This window comes from Pristis pectinata, chromosome 11 (genome assembly GCF_009764475.1).
Source record: "Pristis pectinata isolate sPriPec2 chromosome 11, sPriPec2.1.pri, whole genome shotgun sequence".
NCBI classification, from domain to species: domain Eukaryota; kingdom Metazoa; phylum Chordata; class Chondrichthyes; order Rhinopristiformes; family Pristidae; genus Pristis; species Pristis pectinata.
The window spans coordinates 35,864,256-35,882,038 of NC_067415.1; the positions used below are offsets into that span (position 1 = coordinate 35,864,256).

Below are 17,783 nucleotides of genomic sequence, written 5' to 3' on the forward strand. Positions count from 1 at the left end.
TGGGGGGTTGGTGGGGGGGGCAGTTTGAGTTTTCTAGGAGTTGAGTGTAGGAGGGAGACAAGTTTAACTGTGGCAACTAGAGTGGTCTCCTTGCTATCAGCTATAGGGAGAGTACCAAAGTTGTCCCAATGGCCAAAAAGCTTCTTCCCAAATTGCACCAAGGATTCTGTCCACTATAGGATGTGACCTTCACCTTGCAATAGCTCCAAGAAAAATGCAATGAGCAGTACCAACCACTATACATAACTTTTTCCAACCTCATCAAAGCCTTAACTCCATCAATTGGGAAGGATTTCAATCATCCTCCTTGAATGTGGTTGCCCAGGGAAATTCATCATTATTTTATGTTTACTTCAGAATAGAATGCAAGCCATGATCCTAATCAATGGGTCTACAATAGGGCCAATTTCAGTGAAGACCAGAGTCAAGGCTGCATCTTTGCTCCAGCATTTTCTCAAGGTGCACCTTATTGCCAACAAACTTCCCGCTAATCTCCAGAACTAATGGGAAAGTGTTCGGTCTACAGTGACCATGCTCCAGGGCCAAGGGCACCCCAAAATCAAGCAGTTGAGCTGCAGTATGCAGACAGTACTTGTGTTAGCGCATACTCAGATGCTGAGCTCCAAACCATCATTGAATCACTTCTGTAGGGAGTTTGTATGTTCTCCCTGTGTCTGTGTGGGTTTCCTCTGGGTGCTCTGGTTTCCTCCCACATTTCAAAGAAGTACGGGTTGGGAAGTTGCAGGCATGGTACGTTGGTGCCGGAAGCGTGGTGACACTTGTGGGCTGGCCCCAGAACACACCACACAAAAGATGTATTTCACTGTGTGCTTCGATGTACATGTGACTAATAAAGATATCTCATCTCTATTGTAACTCCTGCAGATGGTATGACCAATTAGTCGAGGACTACCATTAGTGTAGCTTAAAGACAAAATATGAAAAATGCAGAAACAAATGATTTTCGTTAGAATTTTTGATAGACATGTACTTCTGTAAGGAGTCTGGTTAGGTTACACCGGAAAATAAAATCACACCACATTCTGGAGAATGTCTCACAATTAATCAAATTCCAAACTACTAATTTTCTAAATGACTTACAAGGATTCAAATGTTCAATTACTCCAGTTAGAATAGTTTCAGAAATTAAGTGACTCAAAGCTCCGTGCACTAGAAATGCAGATTAGAATTTCAAATCATTATTATTTGGTTTTGTTTGCTGTCTTGGGTCAGATAGATGTTGACCTGGGGAGAATTGGTGAGCAATGAGCTTGGGGCAAAAATGGGACCTTAGCAACAGCCAGGGGAGATCAGGCCAAATATTGAAGGGTGAGTGCATCATTAAGAAGGCTTCCTTTATTGACCAGGGTGGAAGATGGTAGCACTTCTGTTTTCCTCCTGGGCAGGAGTGATATAAAAAGTATTAGTCTGCTGGAGTCAATAGCATCGATATCATTTCCCTGCCTGGATTCCTAAGCTCTAAAAAGCAGGTGAAATCTGGGTCAAGTCAGCAAACAACAACAACTACTACTACTCCTACTACTACTTGAATTAATACATCACTTTTAATCAAGTAAAATATCCCATGGTAATTCACAGGAATGTTATCAAACAGTTTCATACCAACCTATCTGAAAGGTGACAAAAATCTTAATCAACAACATGCAGATTTTAAGGAGCTTCTAAAAAGGCAGAAATAGGCAGGTACTGAGGTTTGTGTAAGAATTCTGGGATCTGAGATCCCAGCAGCTGAAGATATAGCTGCCAATAGTGCAATACAAGAGGCCTGCTGGGACGGAGGAAGCTCCAGGGACAAGGATCAGTAAGGTCAGGGGAGGAATTTGAAAAAGCAATGATTTTAAAATTCCTACACCAGACATCACTGTAGGTCAGTGAGCAAAGTTGTGGTGGGAGTTGATGCGAATGAAAATACAGACAGCAGAAGTTTAGATGACTTTACTATTATGAAAGGTGTAAGAGGAGAGACTGGCCAGGGGAACATTGGTAACAAAGGAATGGAAGAAGGATACAGAGCAGATATGCTGTAGCAAGGATGTAAGGGCAACATCGTGGAGATGAATATAAGCTGCTCTGATGATGGATTACAAAACAAAACCAAAACAAGATGATAACAGGAGCACTGAGTAGATTGGGGACATATGACTGGATTGTTAAACTTTTTAAAAAATGTCAAACAAGTATCAGGGTTAACATCAAGTCTGTCATTTCTAATCCTAATTCTGAATAATTTCTGCAAATAGCAAAAAAAATCTCAGGAGTAAAGGCATTTCATATAGGACTTTACACTTCGGGGACATATTTAGTTCTATTAAATGCATTTGTATGGTGCATATGAAGTGTAGCCCAATTGCCAACTTCATAGAACATAGCACAGCACAGGAACAGGCCCTTCAGCCCACAATGTTGTGCTGAACTAATTAAATTAGTAATCAAATGCCCAACTAAACTAATCCCTTCTGCCTGCACAATGTCCATATCCCTCCTTTTCCTGCACATTCACGTGCCTAAGAGCCTCTTGAGCGCGTCTATTGTATTTGCCTCCACCATCACCCCTGGCAGCACATTCCAGGCACCCACCACTCTGTAAAAAAAAACTTGCCCTGCACATCTCCTTTGAACTAACCCCGTCTCATCTTAAATGCATGCCATCTGGTATTAGACATTTCAACATTGGGAAGAAGATACTGGCTATCTACTCTTTCGATCCTCTCATAATCTATCATCAGGTCTCCCCTCATCATCCGCAGCTCCAGAGAAAACAACCCAAATTTATCCAACCTCTCCTTATAGCACATGCCCCCTAATCCAGGCAGCATCCTGGTAAACCTCTTCTGCACCCTCTCCAAAGCCTCTACATCCTTCCTGTAATGGGGCGACCAGAATTGAATGCAATACTGCAGATGCAGTCTAACTAGAGTTTTATAAAGTTGCAACATAACTTCCCGACTCTTGAACTCAATTCCTCGAAAACAATACTGCATGAATCCAACAAAACTGCAACAAAAACAATACTGCATGAACCCCATTCCACAGAAGTTCAAACGTTATCTCCATTACCCGAGTGCTCAATTTATTGAACAGGAAAATCACTATTCTACCAAACCACATCAAGCAGGTGGTAAATGGAAATCTAAATAACTGCAGATGTTGGAAACAGTTGTCAGATCAGGCAACATCTCTACAATGAGAAACACAGTTCATGTTTCAGACTACAGGTCCCTTCTGAGAATGACTTGAAATATTAACTGTTTCTCTTTCCATAAATGCTGTTTAACCTGCTGAGTTTTTCCAACATTTTCAGCTTTTATTTCAAACATGTGTTAACTGAAGTCAAACTAGTACCTATACTTGACAGCCACTTGCAAGAACTTAATTGAAAAATATACTTAAAAAAGGTACCTTGTAATTTTCCACTTGCTGTTGGCTTAATTCCAGATCTCCTTTAATAGCAGCTTGAAGAACTAATTGCTCTGCTTCCTAAAAACATAATGCCATATCAATTATGTGGTTTCCAGCCCACCACAACAAGTCAAATTTAGGGTACAATTTTCGTTTAACATCAAGTTGTAAATGTGCAATTAAACTTTAGATTTGCATTTTACATTTTATGACATCTTTTAAATCAAAGAATTGAATCTATAGACCTCTTCACCACTTCCTCACAAAATGCCCAAATTTTGCATTTCCATTTCAACACCATGATAATATTGGTACTTTTGTAGTGGCTGCTACCACGATACGAAAGTAAGACACTAGTCGATGAGTTGCAGAACAAAACTGATTTATTTTCCTGCCTTGCGCGGGTCTTTTAAGAGGAATGGTTCCCGCCCACTGAAAATGGAAATGACGTGTGCGCTACGTCATCAAACCTTTCCCGCGCGCGGGTTCTCCTCGTCGCTTGGGGAAGGCGAAGGCCCAGCGCCATCTTGGGCCTCACTGCTCCGACGACGCTAGACCCGACCACCGAGCTGGTTCGCTTGCTTGGACGGTGAGTCGCTACACAACCACCCCCCCACCCCCAGAACAGGCGATACGGTCCCCAAGGTTCGTGGGCTGTGCTAGCTGTTGCTTAGGAGGTCGGCCTCTGCATTGCGGTGTTGGGACCTTGACCAGTTGTTGTAGATCAAAATGGGCCGGTTTGAGGCGGTCTGTCGTGAAGACCTCTTCCTTGCCCCCAATGTCCAAAATAAAGGTGGACCCATTATTCCTGATGACCCGAAACGGCCCCTCGTATGGTCGTTGCAACAGTACCTGGGGTGTGCCCCTGTTAACGAAAACAAACTCACAGTCTCGTAGTTCCTTGGGCTCACAGGATGGGGCTTGACCATGCCGCAAAGTGGGAATCGGTGCCAAGCTGCCAAGCCTCTCGTGCAGTCTTTCCAGGACTGCTGCGGGTTGTTCCTCTTGGCCCCGAAGGGCGGGTATGAACTCCCCTAGGACGACCAGGGGCGCACCGTACACGAGTTCAGCTGACGAAGCGTGGAGATCTTCCTTGGGGGCAGTGCGTATGCGGAGCAGGACCCAAGGCAGTTCGTTGACCCAGTTAGGACCTTTCAGGTGGGCCATCAGGGCTGATTTCAGATGGCGGTGGAAACGTTCCACTAACCCGTTTGATTGAGGGTGGTAGGCCGTGGTGGTGTGCAGCTGCGTCCCTAGCATGTTCACTAATGCAGACCAGAGGCTGGAGGTAAACTGGGCGCCCCTGTCTGAAGTGATGTGGGCTGGAACACCAAAATGTGAGATCCAAGTTGTGAGCAGTGCCCGGGCGCAGGAATCAGTCGTGATGTCGGATAGAGGGGTTGCCTCTGGCCACCTTGTGAACCGGTCCACAATGGGAAGGGGGTACCAGGCTCCTCTTGAAACTGGCAGAGGACCAATGAGGTCGACGTGGATGTGGTCGAACCTTCTACGGGTAGGCTCGCACTGCTGTGGTGGGACCTTGGTGTGTCGTTGGATTTTTGATGTCTGGCAGTGCGGACAAGTCCTGGCCCACTCACTAACCTGTTTGCGCAGGCCATGCCAGATGAACTTGCTGGCGACCAGTCGGACAGTTGATCTGGTAGACGGGTGCGCCAACCCGTGTACCAAGTCGAAAACACGTTTCCGCCAGGCTGCAGGAACTATAGGGCGGAGCTGACCTGTTGCGATGTCGCAAAGGAGGGTCTGCTGACCTGGACCGACAAAGAAATCTTGGAGCTGCAGGCCCGAGACTGCGGTTCTGTAGCTAGGCAGCTTGTCGTCGGCTTGGTGTGCGTCAGCCTGGGCTGTGTAGTCTACACCCAGGGACAGGTTGTGGATGGTCGGTCTGGAAAGTGCGTCAGCAATGACACTGTTCTTTCCGGAGACATGTTGGATATCCGTTGTGAATTCGGAAATGTAGGACAAATATCGCTGCTGACGAGCTGACCAGGGATCGGAGACCTTGGAGAAGGCGAAGGACAAAGGCTTATGGTCAGTGAAAGCGGTGAAAGGCCTGTCTTCTAAAAAGTACCAGAAATGCCGGACCGCCAGGTACAGCGCTAGAAGTTCCCGATCAAAAGCGCTGTATTTCAGTTCGGGTGGTCTAAGGTGCCTGCTGAAAAACGCCAAGGGTTGCCAACGGCCTTCAATTAGTTGTTCCAGTACCCCACCGACCGCGGTGTTGGATGCGTCCACTGTGAGGGCGGTTGGGACGTCTGTCCTAGGGTGTACCAGCATCGCGGCGTCTGCCAGGGTGTCCTTGGCCTTAACGAAGGCAGCCGCGGCCTCGTCGTTCCAGGCAATGTCCTTGCCCTTGCCAGACATCAACGAGAACAAAGGGCGCATGATACGGGCTGCTGGAGGGATGAACTGATGGTAAAAGTTGACCATCCCCAGGAATTCTTGCAGGCCTGTGTTGGGATGGGCAAAATGGCAGATAGCACCTACCTTGGCGGGTAGGGGGGTTGCTCCTTTGCTGGTGATTCTGTGGCCAAGGAAATCGATAGAGTTGAGTCCGAATTGGCACTTGGCCAGGTTGATAGTGAGGCCGAAATCACTGAGATGGGAGTACAGTTGGCGGAGGTGGAAAAGGTGTTCTTGGCGGTCACAGCTAGCGATTAGTACGTCATCTGAGTAAATGAACACGAAGTCCAGGTCGCGGCCTACTGTGTCCATCAGCCGCTGGAAGGTCTGCGCGGTGTTCTTAAGGCCGAACGGCATTCGAAGGAATTCAAAGAGGCCAAATGGAGTGATGAGCGCAGTTTTGGGGAAGTTGTCAGGGTGGACCGGGATTTGGTGGTATCCCCGGACGAGGTCCACCTTGGAGAAGATGTGGGCCCCGTGTAGGTTCGCCGCAAAGTCCTGGATGTGAGGGATGGGGTAGTGGTCTGGGGTGGTGGCGTCATTCAGCCTGCGGTAGTCGCCGCAGGGCCTCCACCTACCGGTGGCTTTGGGGACCATATGCAGGGGGGAGGCCCAGGGGCTGTCTGACCTGCGAACGATCCCCAGCTCCTCCATGCGGCGGAACTCTTCCTTTGCCAGGCGGAGCTTGTCTGGAGGTAGTCGTCGTGCTCGGGCATGAAGGGGTGTCCCTGTGGTAATGATGTGATGCCGCATCCAGTGTTTGGGCATTGAATTTGTAAACTGAGGTGCCAAAACCGATGGGAACTCAACTAGGAGCTTGGTGAACTCGTTGCCAGACAGGGAAACAGAGTCCAGGCGCGGGGCTGGTAAGCTGGCTTCTCCCAGGGGGTAGGTTTGGAAAGTTCTGGAGTGCACTAGCCGCTTCCCTCGCAGGTTGACTAACAGGCTGTGGGCCCGAAGGAAATCGGCTCCCAGGAGTGGCCGGGCGATGGCGGCAAGGGTAAAGTTCCACGTAAAACGGCTGTCGCCTAATTGTAATTGAACTGTACGGGTACCGAAAGTCCGTAGCATTGTGCCGTTTGCTGCTTTGAGTGCGGCACCCTGTTGCCTGCTACGAGTGTTGCGGCCGGTCGGGGGCAAAACACTGACCTTTGCTCCAGTATCAACGAGGAAACGACGCCCGGACTGCTTGTCCCAAACAAATAGGAGGCTGGGTTGGTGGCCAGCCGCTGTAGCCATCAGCGGTGGCTGGCCCTGGCGTTTCCCTGAAAGTTGCAGGGTGGGCGGCATCGACGGGCCTCCGCGCCCCACCTCTGATGGTAGAAACACAGTTGGTCGCCAGTGTCGTTGTCTGTATTTCTGGGGTGTGGTCGCTTGGTTGCTGGGACTGGTTTAGGTAGGCGTTGGGCCCGCGGTCTGGTGATTTGGCTGACGGACGATCCGCTCTTGCGTTTGGCCTTCCACAGGACATCTGCCCGGGTGGCTACCACACGTGGGTTGCTGAAATAGACGTCGGCCAACAGCAGGTGAATGTTGTCAGGTAGTTGTTCGAGGAAGACCTGTTCAAACATCAGGCAGGGCTTGTATCCCGCGGCCAAGGCCAGCATCTCATTCATCAGGGCTGACGGGGATCTGTCCCCCAGGCCGTCGAGATGAAGCAGGCGGGCGGCACGCTCGCGACGGGAGAGGCCAAAGGTCCGAATAAGAAGGTCTTTGAAAGCCGGGTACTTGCCTTCCTCCGGAGGAGACTGGATGAAGTCTCTGACCTGGGCGGCTGTCTCCTGGTCCAAGGAGCTGACCACGTGGTAGTACCGTGTGGAGTCGGAGATGACCTGCTGCAGTTGGAATTGTACTTCGGCCTGGTCGAACCACACGCGGGGCCGAAGCATCCAAAAGGTGGGCAGCTTGAGTGCCACTGCACTGGCTGTGGCGTTGTCGTCCATTGTGCGGGTCCAAAATCCGTTTGGACTGTCGGGGTCACCAATGTAGCGGCTGCTACCGCGATGCGAAAGTAAGACACTAGTCGATGAGTTGCAGAACAAAACTGATTTATTTTCCTGCCTTGCGCGGGCCTCTTAAGAGGAACGGTTCCCGCCCACCGAAAACGGAAATGACGTGCGCTACGTCATCAAACCTTTCCCGCACGCGGGTTCTCCCCGTCGCTCAGAGGAAGACGAAGGCCCAGCGCCATCTTGGGCCTCGTCACTCCGACGACGCGCGACCCGACCACTGAGCTGGTTCGCTTGCTCGGACGGTGAGTCGCTACACTTTAACAATTATTGTCTTTTTTGTGGCACTTTTATTGTTTTATCTGTAGATCTTTCAGGTTCTCTGTTGTTAATCTTTTTATTTTTCTGCAAGACTGCCTCCCATTTCCTTACAGTCCTTGCCTTAAGTCCCCATAATTTAGCAAAGAATTGCTCACCAGACATAAAAGATATCCCCTGAAGAATTTTGTCCTTCCAAATCTCAGCAACAATCCTGTCTCAATCAAATCTCGACACAGATATACAAGTCGTATCGTGAAATTTGACCGAGGTTAATCAAGGATGCCACTTATTTAATTATACACATATTGATAAAATCATTACATTTCTGTATAAACATATTTTCACTATAATAAGGAAAATTTTGGAGATATCATTGTTACTCACAATTCTTTTTGAATCAGTAAGTTCTTTCCTGGTTTTCACTAACATTTGTTTCACCTTGGTGTTTTTCTCTTTGTTTTCTTCCAATGTTTTCTGAAGAGATTCTGCAAATGACCAGATTATCAGGTTATTAATATCTATTACAGAAGACATTATGTCATCTGTTGAAAGAATTGATATAGAATTTAATAAGAATGGCACAGATTCTTTATTATGTTATTATGAAAATTTCTAGGTAAACATGCAATTAGAATAACAGTATAAAGATAGTCAACCAGCAGACTGAATCTCTACAAGCTTTCTAAAACAGAACAAAAATCTAAATTCACATCACAATAAATTAAGGCAGAAGAAAAGTCCAATTGAAGTATTGGATTTAATGGATTCCAATGAAACAAAGTGCTCAACTCACTTATTTCATCTTCCATGTTTGCCAGTTTCTGTTTGCACAATGCTGTTTCTTCCACTGCTTCACCAATCCTGTTGTCTCGGTCAGTAATTTTCAGGTTCAGTTCTTTCACCAAACGCTCATAATCTGCAATCTCCATGTCCATTAATGTACTTTTTTGGGCATCCTAGCAACAGTTGGAAAAGAATGACAGTAATTTGTACTGTACTTTGAGATTTCAAATAGAATTCCACTGATACTTAATTATTACTGGGTTTATTTCATTGGTACAAAATAGAATCATATTAACAGATGTGAGCACAAATTATCAATGTCTATTTCAGTGCCATATAAAGGAGTGTTATTTTGCTCGAGTTACTGTATTTAGGCCAAATTAAATTGAGACCTACTTACCTGTTTAAAGAGTAGACAATTATCCCATTGTCCTTATCAATGCACAACTTTTAACCAAGACCACCGAAAAGGACAGAGTAACTGGTTATTGATCTAATTTATTGTGTATACCTTTTTGTGTGCAAAGTGTTTTGTTTATCTACAGACAGTGTTGGGTTCACTTCTATAAGTAGTAAAATGATATTCCAATGTCAAGGACATGACACAACTTAAAAGTAATTTTTTTCTCCTTTTTCAAAATATTATGCAATAAGTTTGACTTGAACAACGCTTTCTTTGACATATAATGATCTAGATCAGAGTTTCTTTGAAATAGTACTGCTCCATTTCTGGCAGTCCACTCCACCTCATGTCAAAATACTATATTGGTAAATTTCTAAAGGATGCACTTTCAATCATTACTGTCTGTTCTAGAACTATTTTGGTCCACCATTAGTTACAGTTGGAAACAAAATACTAAAATGCTGTAAATCTGAAGCAAAACATATCAGAAACATCCCATCAGATATCAAATGTGGACAAAGGAAAAATATTAATGTTTTATGTCTGATGATCGGATAGATAAAGTGTTCTGGAAATCTTAGGAGGCAAGGTTCTCCCCTCCTAACTCTTCTGAAGACAAATCTTGCGTTGCTTCTATCCAGATGGGTAAAATATGTACCCTGTCAGAAGATAAGTTGCTGATCAATTTTACACTGAGATTAGTTGGAACAGTGTATGAGACTGGAGGTTTGAGTGGGATTGGGGTAAAGAGCTTAAATTATGGACAACTGGAAGTTGTGTATTTCCAGCATCTTGTTTTATTTCAGATTTCTGGCAACTTTATTGCTTTGCTTTTTAATGCAATGGGTTTGTGTCTTTTGACTACCTTTCTCACATGTTCCAGTTCTTGCACTGTTTGTTGCAGTTGGTGTTTCTCATTTTGAAGTTGCTTTTTAAGTTCTTCAGTTTCTTTTACCAGTGTACAATTGTCCTGCAGTGTAAAATAATTTAAATATACCAAGTTATTTGTACAAGAAAAGCAATTGAGAAAAAGAAAACTTGGGCAATTCAACAAAATATATTTAAAACTCTAAAGGCATTGAGCTATACTTTGTTTCCAGTACCTTAGATATCTGTTCCTTAACAAGTTTTATGGCCTCTAGCTCCTTTTCAATAGCAATCTTGGCTTTTTCAGATTCTAATATCTGCATTTCCAGCTGTTTGGCATTTGACTGCAAAGTTCCTAAATGAGCCAACGTATCTTCTTTATCTGAAGCCAACTGTTTATGCTAAATGGAACATAGTAGAAAGACAGAAACAGATTCATTAATAAATAATACAGCAGTGCACTTCTTCAAAGTGCTTACTTTTTGGACAGGGCTTAAACATGATAAGTATTACCTAACAAGCTTTGTCCAAAAAGGGAGCACTTTGTATAATTGGAGGCCCCAAAATGATCAATTTGCATTGTAAGGTATTCTCCACTATATGTGTTTACCATAAAGAAATACAGATCCAGAATTTGCTGTCAGTGGCAAGCAACCTACTGTTGACACTGCCCTATGATCCAAGTCCACAATGACCTTCAGCAGATGCCCCAATATTGACTTTCGGAGAAATACCCAGCCTGATCCTCAGTGGCAAAGTCTTACACAGAGGCAGATCCTTGAATGCGTAAATGTGTAAATCTTGTCTGATGGGCAACCAGAACAAGCTCTGCCCACAAAACAAAACTGTCAAAGACGTTGGCAGCTGGCATAACTGTGCCTCCTATCTTAGCCAGTTGCAAAAAGCTGTCAAATGCAATCAACTGCCACCACATTCACAATTTCTATGCTTGTGAACAAATATGAAGGAATATTGGGCTTGGTCACATTTGCCTCAGGAAATCCAAGCTACAATTAAACAAATTGTGCAGCAATGCCCATTAGGCATTTAGACAGACACTTAAGTAGGGAAGGCATAGAAGGACATTGTCTTAATTTGGGCAAATAGGATTTGTGTTTATGGGCAAAAAGGTTGACGTGGACCTTGTGGGCTGAAGGGCCCATTTCTGCACTGTAGGACTCTATGACTCTTCTGCTTAATTTTCCACCTTAAGCCTCACTCTGTGCATTCCTCTGCTTTCAAAATTGTAGTACTAAAGAGTATTCAGCCACCTTGGTCACAATCTTTATAACTCCTTCACCTCATCACTTCTCTCCCTTATTCAAAACTTAACACTTGGTTTCTGTCACCTCACTGTTATTGCTCATCCTTTATTTCCTCCTTGTGAAGCATCATTGGCCATCTCCTGTGCTACAGGTGCTATAAAAATTCATATTATTGATGCTACCACTACAGATGTGATGTTTATAGGTCTTCTTGTAACGCTTTAAACTTAATTATGTGGTTGAAGCAGACTGGTGCCTATTGTGAACAGCAGTCTTCTATATTCACTAATAGAAAGATATTGCTCAGTAGGAGATGAAAGATGGTATGATACCTGTTGAAGACATGCATGCAAGTGTTGTGTAAGCTCCTCCACCTGGTTTTCACAGTTATTTGCTCGCTCCTTTTCCATATCCAACTTTTCTGCTTGCTTCTCATATTCTAGTAAAAGGTTCTGAGTGAAAGAAACATGTTAAATAAACTATAATATTTATAGGAAGTCCATTTTTAGCAGTTAGTTGTTCATTAGTTTAAATGACAAACTTCTTAATACGTTTCTTTCCCCCCCCATGAATCACTGAACCATGAGGAAGGGGTGATCTGAATTTAGACAATTTTTAGCTAGTGTAGTGGGTAGAAAGTCTTAGGATCCCATGTTGGGGAAGAAAACAAAATAGAAAGCCTTCTCTCTGAATTTGACCCACTATTCAATTGAAAGTGGATGTTAGGTGAGGAAAGCATCTGCTTGACCAATACCAGGACACGTTGCCATTATCATACACAACTAATGACCACAAAGAGGCACTAGAGGCTATTTCGCATTGGTAGAGTAGTCCCCACCAATAACTAACACCAAGAAATTTGGGGAGGAAGAACTGGTGCAAAAATAAAAGACTGGAAAGTAGCAAGTGCTGACATTATCATTTCCATTCATGGTAAGGATATTATTCTCAGCAATGTAACAGCTGAATATGTGATCATTTATATTACCAGTTATAACCTTAACTCTCATATCTATGCTCACATACTATAAACATATTGTACTCTGAAAAATAGATTTTAGCAAATGCTTAAAATTTTCAGACCATTGCCTATACATTGAACAATTCAAAGCTAAGGGTGATTACAAATAAGAACTGCACAATGGTATTCAAATTACCAGGATAAGCTCCGAAATACAGGTTGTAAAGGAGTTTTAATTAAAACTTTAAATCTTATAGAGGTAAGTCATAAGAAATTACACCATGCATTATCATGATAGGATTGATAGAGATGGTTTTGTATCTCAACTCTTTTTCTGGCAGCAGATGTCATGATGATATTGACTACTACATTGCTCCATTCAGTTTTTTAATTTTGATATTTAAGAGCGATCAGAGTCAGGGTGTCTATTCGTTAAAGTTCCTCAGCCTATTATTTGTTGCTTTCCATTCTCACCCCCCCCCCCCCGCCCCGTAAATTGCATAACCAGAAAGAAAAACCTCTAACAGAACATGATGAATATTTCCAAAACTTCCTTATTCACCTTATCAACATCTGCAATATTTTGATTGTTTTATAACCACCGGGTTTTTCCTTAATTCACTTCCCGAAGCCTGCGTAATGGCATCTCACCTGGAAGGTTTTCTGAAAATAACACAAGGCTATCCACTACCTACTTGAAATGCCACTTTCTCAAGGGAAAGCTCAACACAAACGTCAGACATTCTTTCCCTTTACCATTCTTCCCCCCCCCCCCCCCCCCCAATTTTCAAAAGGTTACCTTGTAGTTTTCAGATCCTTGCATAATGTCTTTAATGGAAAATGACAGTCGATCTCGTTCAGACTTTACAATCTCCATCTCTTCTGTTAAGAGTAGCACCTAGTTGAAAGAAAGTATTTATTTTTACAAATTCACACCTATACAATATTAATTTCAAGTGCAAAGACAAAATTTTGACTAGATACTTACCTGCTTTTTGCTGGCATCAAGTTCTTTCTTAGCTTTCACAGCCACAGCTTTAATCTTGTTTATTCGGTTTTCCTTGTCATTGCTTACTTTTTCTAGTTCAACTGTTTTAAAATTTAAAACATTTAAAAAATCTAAATAAACTAATCACAATCTTTTAGTCCTTTGTACCGACCCCCCCCCACACCCATAAGATATTGCTTTCTTGAGGATGTTCAAATAAAAACATGAAAAATTTTACAAATTATAACATGTCAAGTTACACTCAAAATTGTGCTAAATTTGAGAAGTTAAATTCACAGTGTGTTTCGATGTACATGTGACTAATAAATACACATATCTTATCTAAATAGCTAAATGCGAAATCTGCCAAGAACTAGAATAAATCTGTCATTTTAGGAAATCATTGGTTTTTAAAAGAGAAAGAAGTGCTTTAAAATATATTTAGGAGTGATACTTGAGTCATTTTTATTAAGAGCTGAACAGATTTATAAAGAAAATAGCATTTTTAAACCAGAGCCTATGATGTTCACCACTTGTGAGTAACTCAATTTTAAATAAATGAAAATAACCCTGCTGAGTATCTTCAGCATAGACTGAATTTGTTTTTAGAATTATTCAGGTACATTGCCCAAAATCTAACTGTTAATACAAGCTGCTGAAGGGCATATACAAAACCTTTCACATTCTAGAAAGAAGTTTAGAGCACATGCAACAAATGGGGGAAGAGAAAGGAAACAAAAAAAAAATCAGAACTTAAAACAAAATAAAAGAAAATTAAGAAAATGAATTCAAGTCAAATGCTAGGCTGATAATGAAATCAGTGTCCATTTATCAAATAGCCGAACTAAAGTTGGGTTAAAAGAGTTTTCAATATTTATGATTAGTAATGCATAAAAATATTTGGCCTTTGCTTTGGAATTCCATAGTAAAGTACCAATTTTATAAACAAGCCGGAGATTAACAAGTGACACACAAGAGATTCTGCAGGTGCTAGAATCTGGAGCAACACACTAAAAAGTGCTGGAGGAACTCAGCAGGTCAGGAACTTCAACAGCCCTGATGAAGGGTCTTGACCCGAAACATTGACAGTTTATTTCTCTCCATAGATGCTGCCTGACCTGCCAAGTTCCTTCAGCACTTTTTGTGAGAGGTTAACAACTTCCTTATTAGTATTTTGTCCATTTACAATCATTAGGATTTTAAACTAGCAAGCCTACAACCACCTTTAAGGAAACAATCTCAAATTTTACCAAATGTATTCATTTCCTGACAAGATTATAACAGCAGTAAACTGCAATTAAGCATTTTTTCCCCTGTAAAGCCTTGGATGCATACTATAAGGGTTGGAAGTCTGTGTACTAAAATGGGATTTGCTGTGGGGGGATGCAACATCTCAGGATTTAAACAAGTGACAACAGGACTGGAAGTTTGAAAATCACTCTTAGCAACTTTAGACTAATTTCAGATAGGGCTGCAATGGGAACTGCAAAAGAGCAGGAGAGATTGTAATGCAAGCATGCAAGAAGTTTCAAAGGTGGGGCAGTGAGTTCCACAGAGAGATTTGTACATAACGTAAAGATTTTGAAAGTGAAATTTGAACTCCCGAGGTACACAGCAGCACTGTGGTGCAATGGGTAGTGTTGTTGCCTCACACCTCCAGTAACCCAGATTCAATTCTGAGCTCAGGTATTGTCTGTGCGGAGTTTTCATATTCTACCTGTAAACATTTGTTTGCTCCAGTTTCCTCTCATATGACATGACATGCTGGCTGGTAGGTGAATGTAATTTACTCACAGTTTACGTGGGTGGTAAGGGAATCCGGATGGCATTATTGAGCATTTGAGAGAATACGTCACAGGGGACTTTCTGGAGTATGGGATTACTGAGAGCTGGCATAAACTTGATGGGCTGAATAGCCTCTTTCTATGCCACAAGAAACAGAAACAAAAAAAATAAGAGAAAGGCAGTGGAGATCAGCCAAAGCACTGGTAAGTAAATAGCTATTAAAATGACAGAATAATTTCACTGGAGTATATTAATATGTAGCATATTAGAAAGATTTCAAGGATGGTTGGTTTAAGGAGGATGAAATCTGGAAGTTTGTAAGACAGGGACTGTGGCGTTGAGAAGAGGAAAGATTAAAATACTTGAGATGCTAACAAAGTTTACTAATCTGTATTATGTATGCATTTGAAGATCCCATGTATGATTTAAACATTACAGGCTGATTTTCTCCTTCGTAAACATACCTTTATTGTTTGCACATTGAACCCGTTCTTTATTTTTAAAAGCACAAGATAGAGTATAAAAATAAATTACTTATAACCATGAATGGTCAATAAAGTATTTCTCCTCTGCAGGAAATGATGAAGCTGACAGTGAAGTGAAAGCAATTGAATGTCAAAGCCTTTCCAGCTTCACTGGTTATTTGTTTTGTAGCAGAAAAGCTCAACACTTATACCAGCAAACTAAACTACTTTATTACTTGGGATATATTTATTACCAGACGGAAAAGAGAAAGCACAATAATGGTTGCAAATATATAACAAACAGCACAAAATAAATAATACCAGTATAGCTTTGGGGATAGAAAAAACTGTAAAGATAGGCACTGTTCAATTTGAAACCAGAACCACAGATTTAAACTGCTCTTTCTTTTAGTTTCTGTAACAACAATGATGTCATGAAGACAACTGGCGCATTCTAAAATTATGTCACAATGAAAGCATTTTGCTACTATTGTAAAGTTGATGAATCATAAGTGACTGGAGAGCTATTGCAATCCTTAGGAGCTCAGCTATCTTACAGATAAGCTATCAAAACCTCACACTATCCCAGTTTAGGCTGCTCATTTCGCCAGACAGAATACTAACCTACAAAGTTACTGTAAAAACTTCATTGTGAAAGAAAAATATTGGAGATACTAGAAGACTGAAACAAAAACAGAAAATGCTGAAGATACACTTGCTACCTGCCCCACTGAAGACAAAGAAGCAGAATTTATATTTCTGGTTAATCTGCTATTTCTGTAAATAGCACCATATCCACTTTGCTTCAGTGGGAAAACCTCCCATCTCTTCCATAATTGACTCATGCCTACATTTAAAAGATTAGCTTAAAATAAAATAGAACATCAATAGATAAAGCACAAGAAACTGCTAAGCAAACTTTATTCTCCACGAAAAGCCTGAATTTCACTTACTTTCAAAAGGATTCTGCTTAAAATTACATAAAAGGATAAAATAACACTATATAAAGCTGCATTAAATATCAAATATGCCTAAGATCAATTATTACAAAACAAATTGTCCGAGCTAGTGGGAAAAATCTTTATCAAAAACATATCTGATAACATTTCAGATGGAGTACTTACATCCTAACATTTCAATTAAAATGAACTGGTACTGAAATGAAAACCTACCCACTTTCTCATTCATTTCTACAATCGTGTTTTTTAAGGTGTTCTCTTCACTGGAGATTTTCAACATCAAATCCTGTATCAAATGCAAGAAAAAAGTTACCCTTGAGGATTGTTTGCATTATAAAATTTCTTGAAATAGAAAGCAAAATACACTTTTTCATCAAATAGCTGGAGGGTATCAATTTTCTTCAGCAAAAATTTGCTCGAGGTTCAATTAAGATTTGAAAAATCAAAAATAGTTTTCCATCTGTAGATCATCAGCTATTAGTATTTGACTTTAAACAGAATCAAGATATTCAACTGAAGAGAAACAACTACGAACTTATTTCACACACAAAAGATAACATCAGGACCAATTTCTCATTTCACAATAGATCCAAAGAGAATCGCATTTTACAGATATATGTCTGAGTGCGTTATTTTTTCTGGTTAAACCTATATTCTCAAAGATCGCTTCCTGATCAACTTGTGGTTTCAAAGGAGTTCAATAATTTGAGAAAACTTAACATGGCACACAGAAATGACAGGAAAAGGCTGGAAAAAAGTGTCCCAGAAAACTAAGACTGGGCATCAAAAGAGGTTTGAAATCTAAAAAGGCAAGTTTTCAGTACTGCAGTTGGATTGTTGTCTGGTCCCATGATCTTTGCTAACATTGCTGTTTAATGTAACTGAATTTCTTTCTAGGTCATTCTACAAGGTAGCTGCCAATCAACCAAGTTGGTGATGGTCTGGACTCGCATGTAGATCAAACTGGGAAAAAGCAGGAGATTTCCTACTTTGAAGGACATCAGTAAACCTGACATGTTCAATGACCACCAATGCTGATACCAGCTTCATAATTCAAGATTAAATGGCCAGGTTAGAAAATGAACTTCAGGAATCAAGTGTGTCATCAAGGACACCTGGTAAAATTAAAGTCAATGGGAATTAGGGGAAAATTCAACATTGGTTGGAGTCATACAAAGAGACAAAAGGAAGATG

The 17,783-nt window shown here is 41.8% G+C and overlaps 1 protein-coding gene across 1 annotated transcript in view; it reads right to left on the reverse strand.

The window, feature by feature from the left end:
• Nucleotides 1-17,783, reverse strand: part of LOC127576048 (GRIP and coiled-coil domain-containing protein 2) — a 54,855-nt gene that overhangs the window by 24,906 nt on the left and 12,166 nt on the right. Inside the window, exons 7-15 of the mRNA XM_052026381.1 lie at nucleotides 16,803-16,875; nucleotides 13,382-13,482; nucleotides 13,193-13,291; nucleotides 11,765-11,884; nucleotides 10,404-10,568; nucleotides 10,166-10,270; nucleotides 8,908-9,070; nucleotides 8,499-8,599; nucleotides 3,421-3,498 (exon numbers count right to left, since the gene is read on the reverse strand). Coding sequence (XP_051882341.1) covers nucleotides 3,421-3,498; nucleotides 8,499-8,599; nucleotides 8,908-9,070; nucleotides 10,166-10,270; nucleotides 10,404-10,568; nucleotides 11,765-11,884; nucleotides 13,193-13,291; nucleotides 13,382-13,482; nucleotides 16,803-16,875 — 1,005 coding nt within the window. The remainder of the gene's footprint in view (nucleotides 1-3,420; nucleotides 3,499-8,498; nucleotides 8,600-8,907; nucleotides 9,071-10,165; nucleotides 10,271-10,403; nucleotides 10,569-11,764; nucleotides 11,885-13,192; nucleotides 13,292-13,381; nucleotides 13,483-16,802; nucleotides 16,876-17,783) is intronic.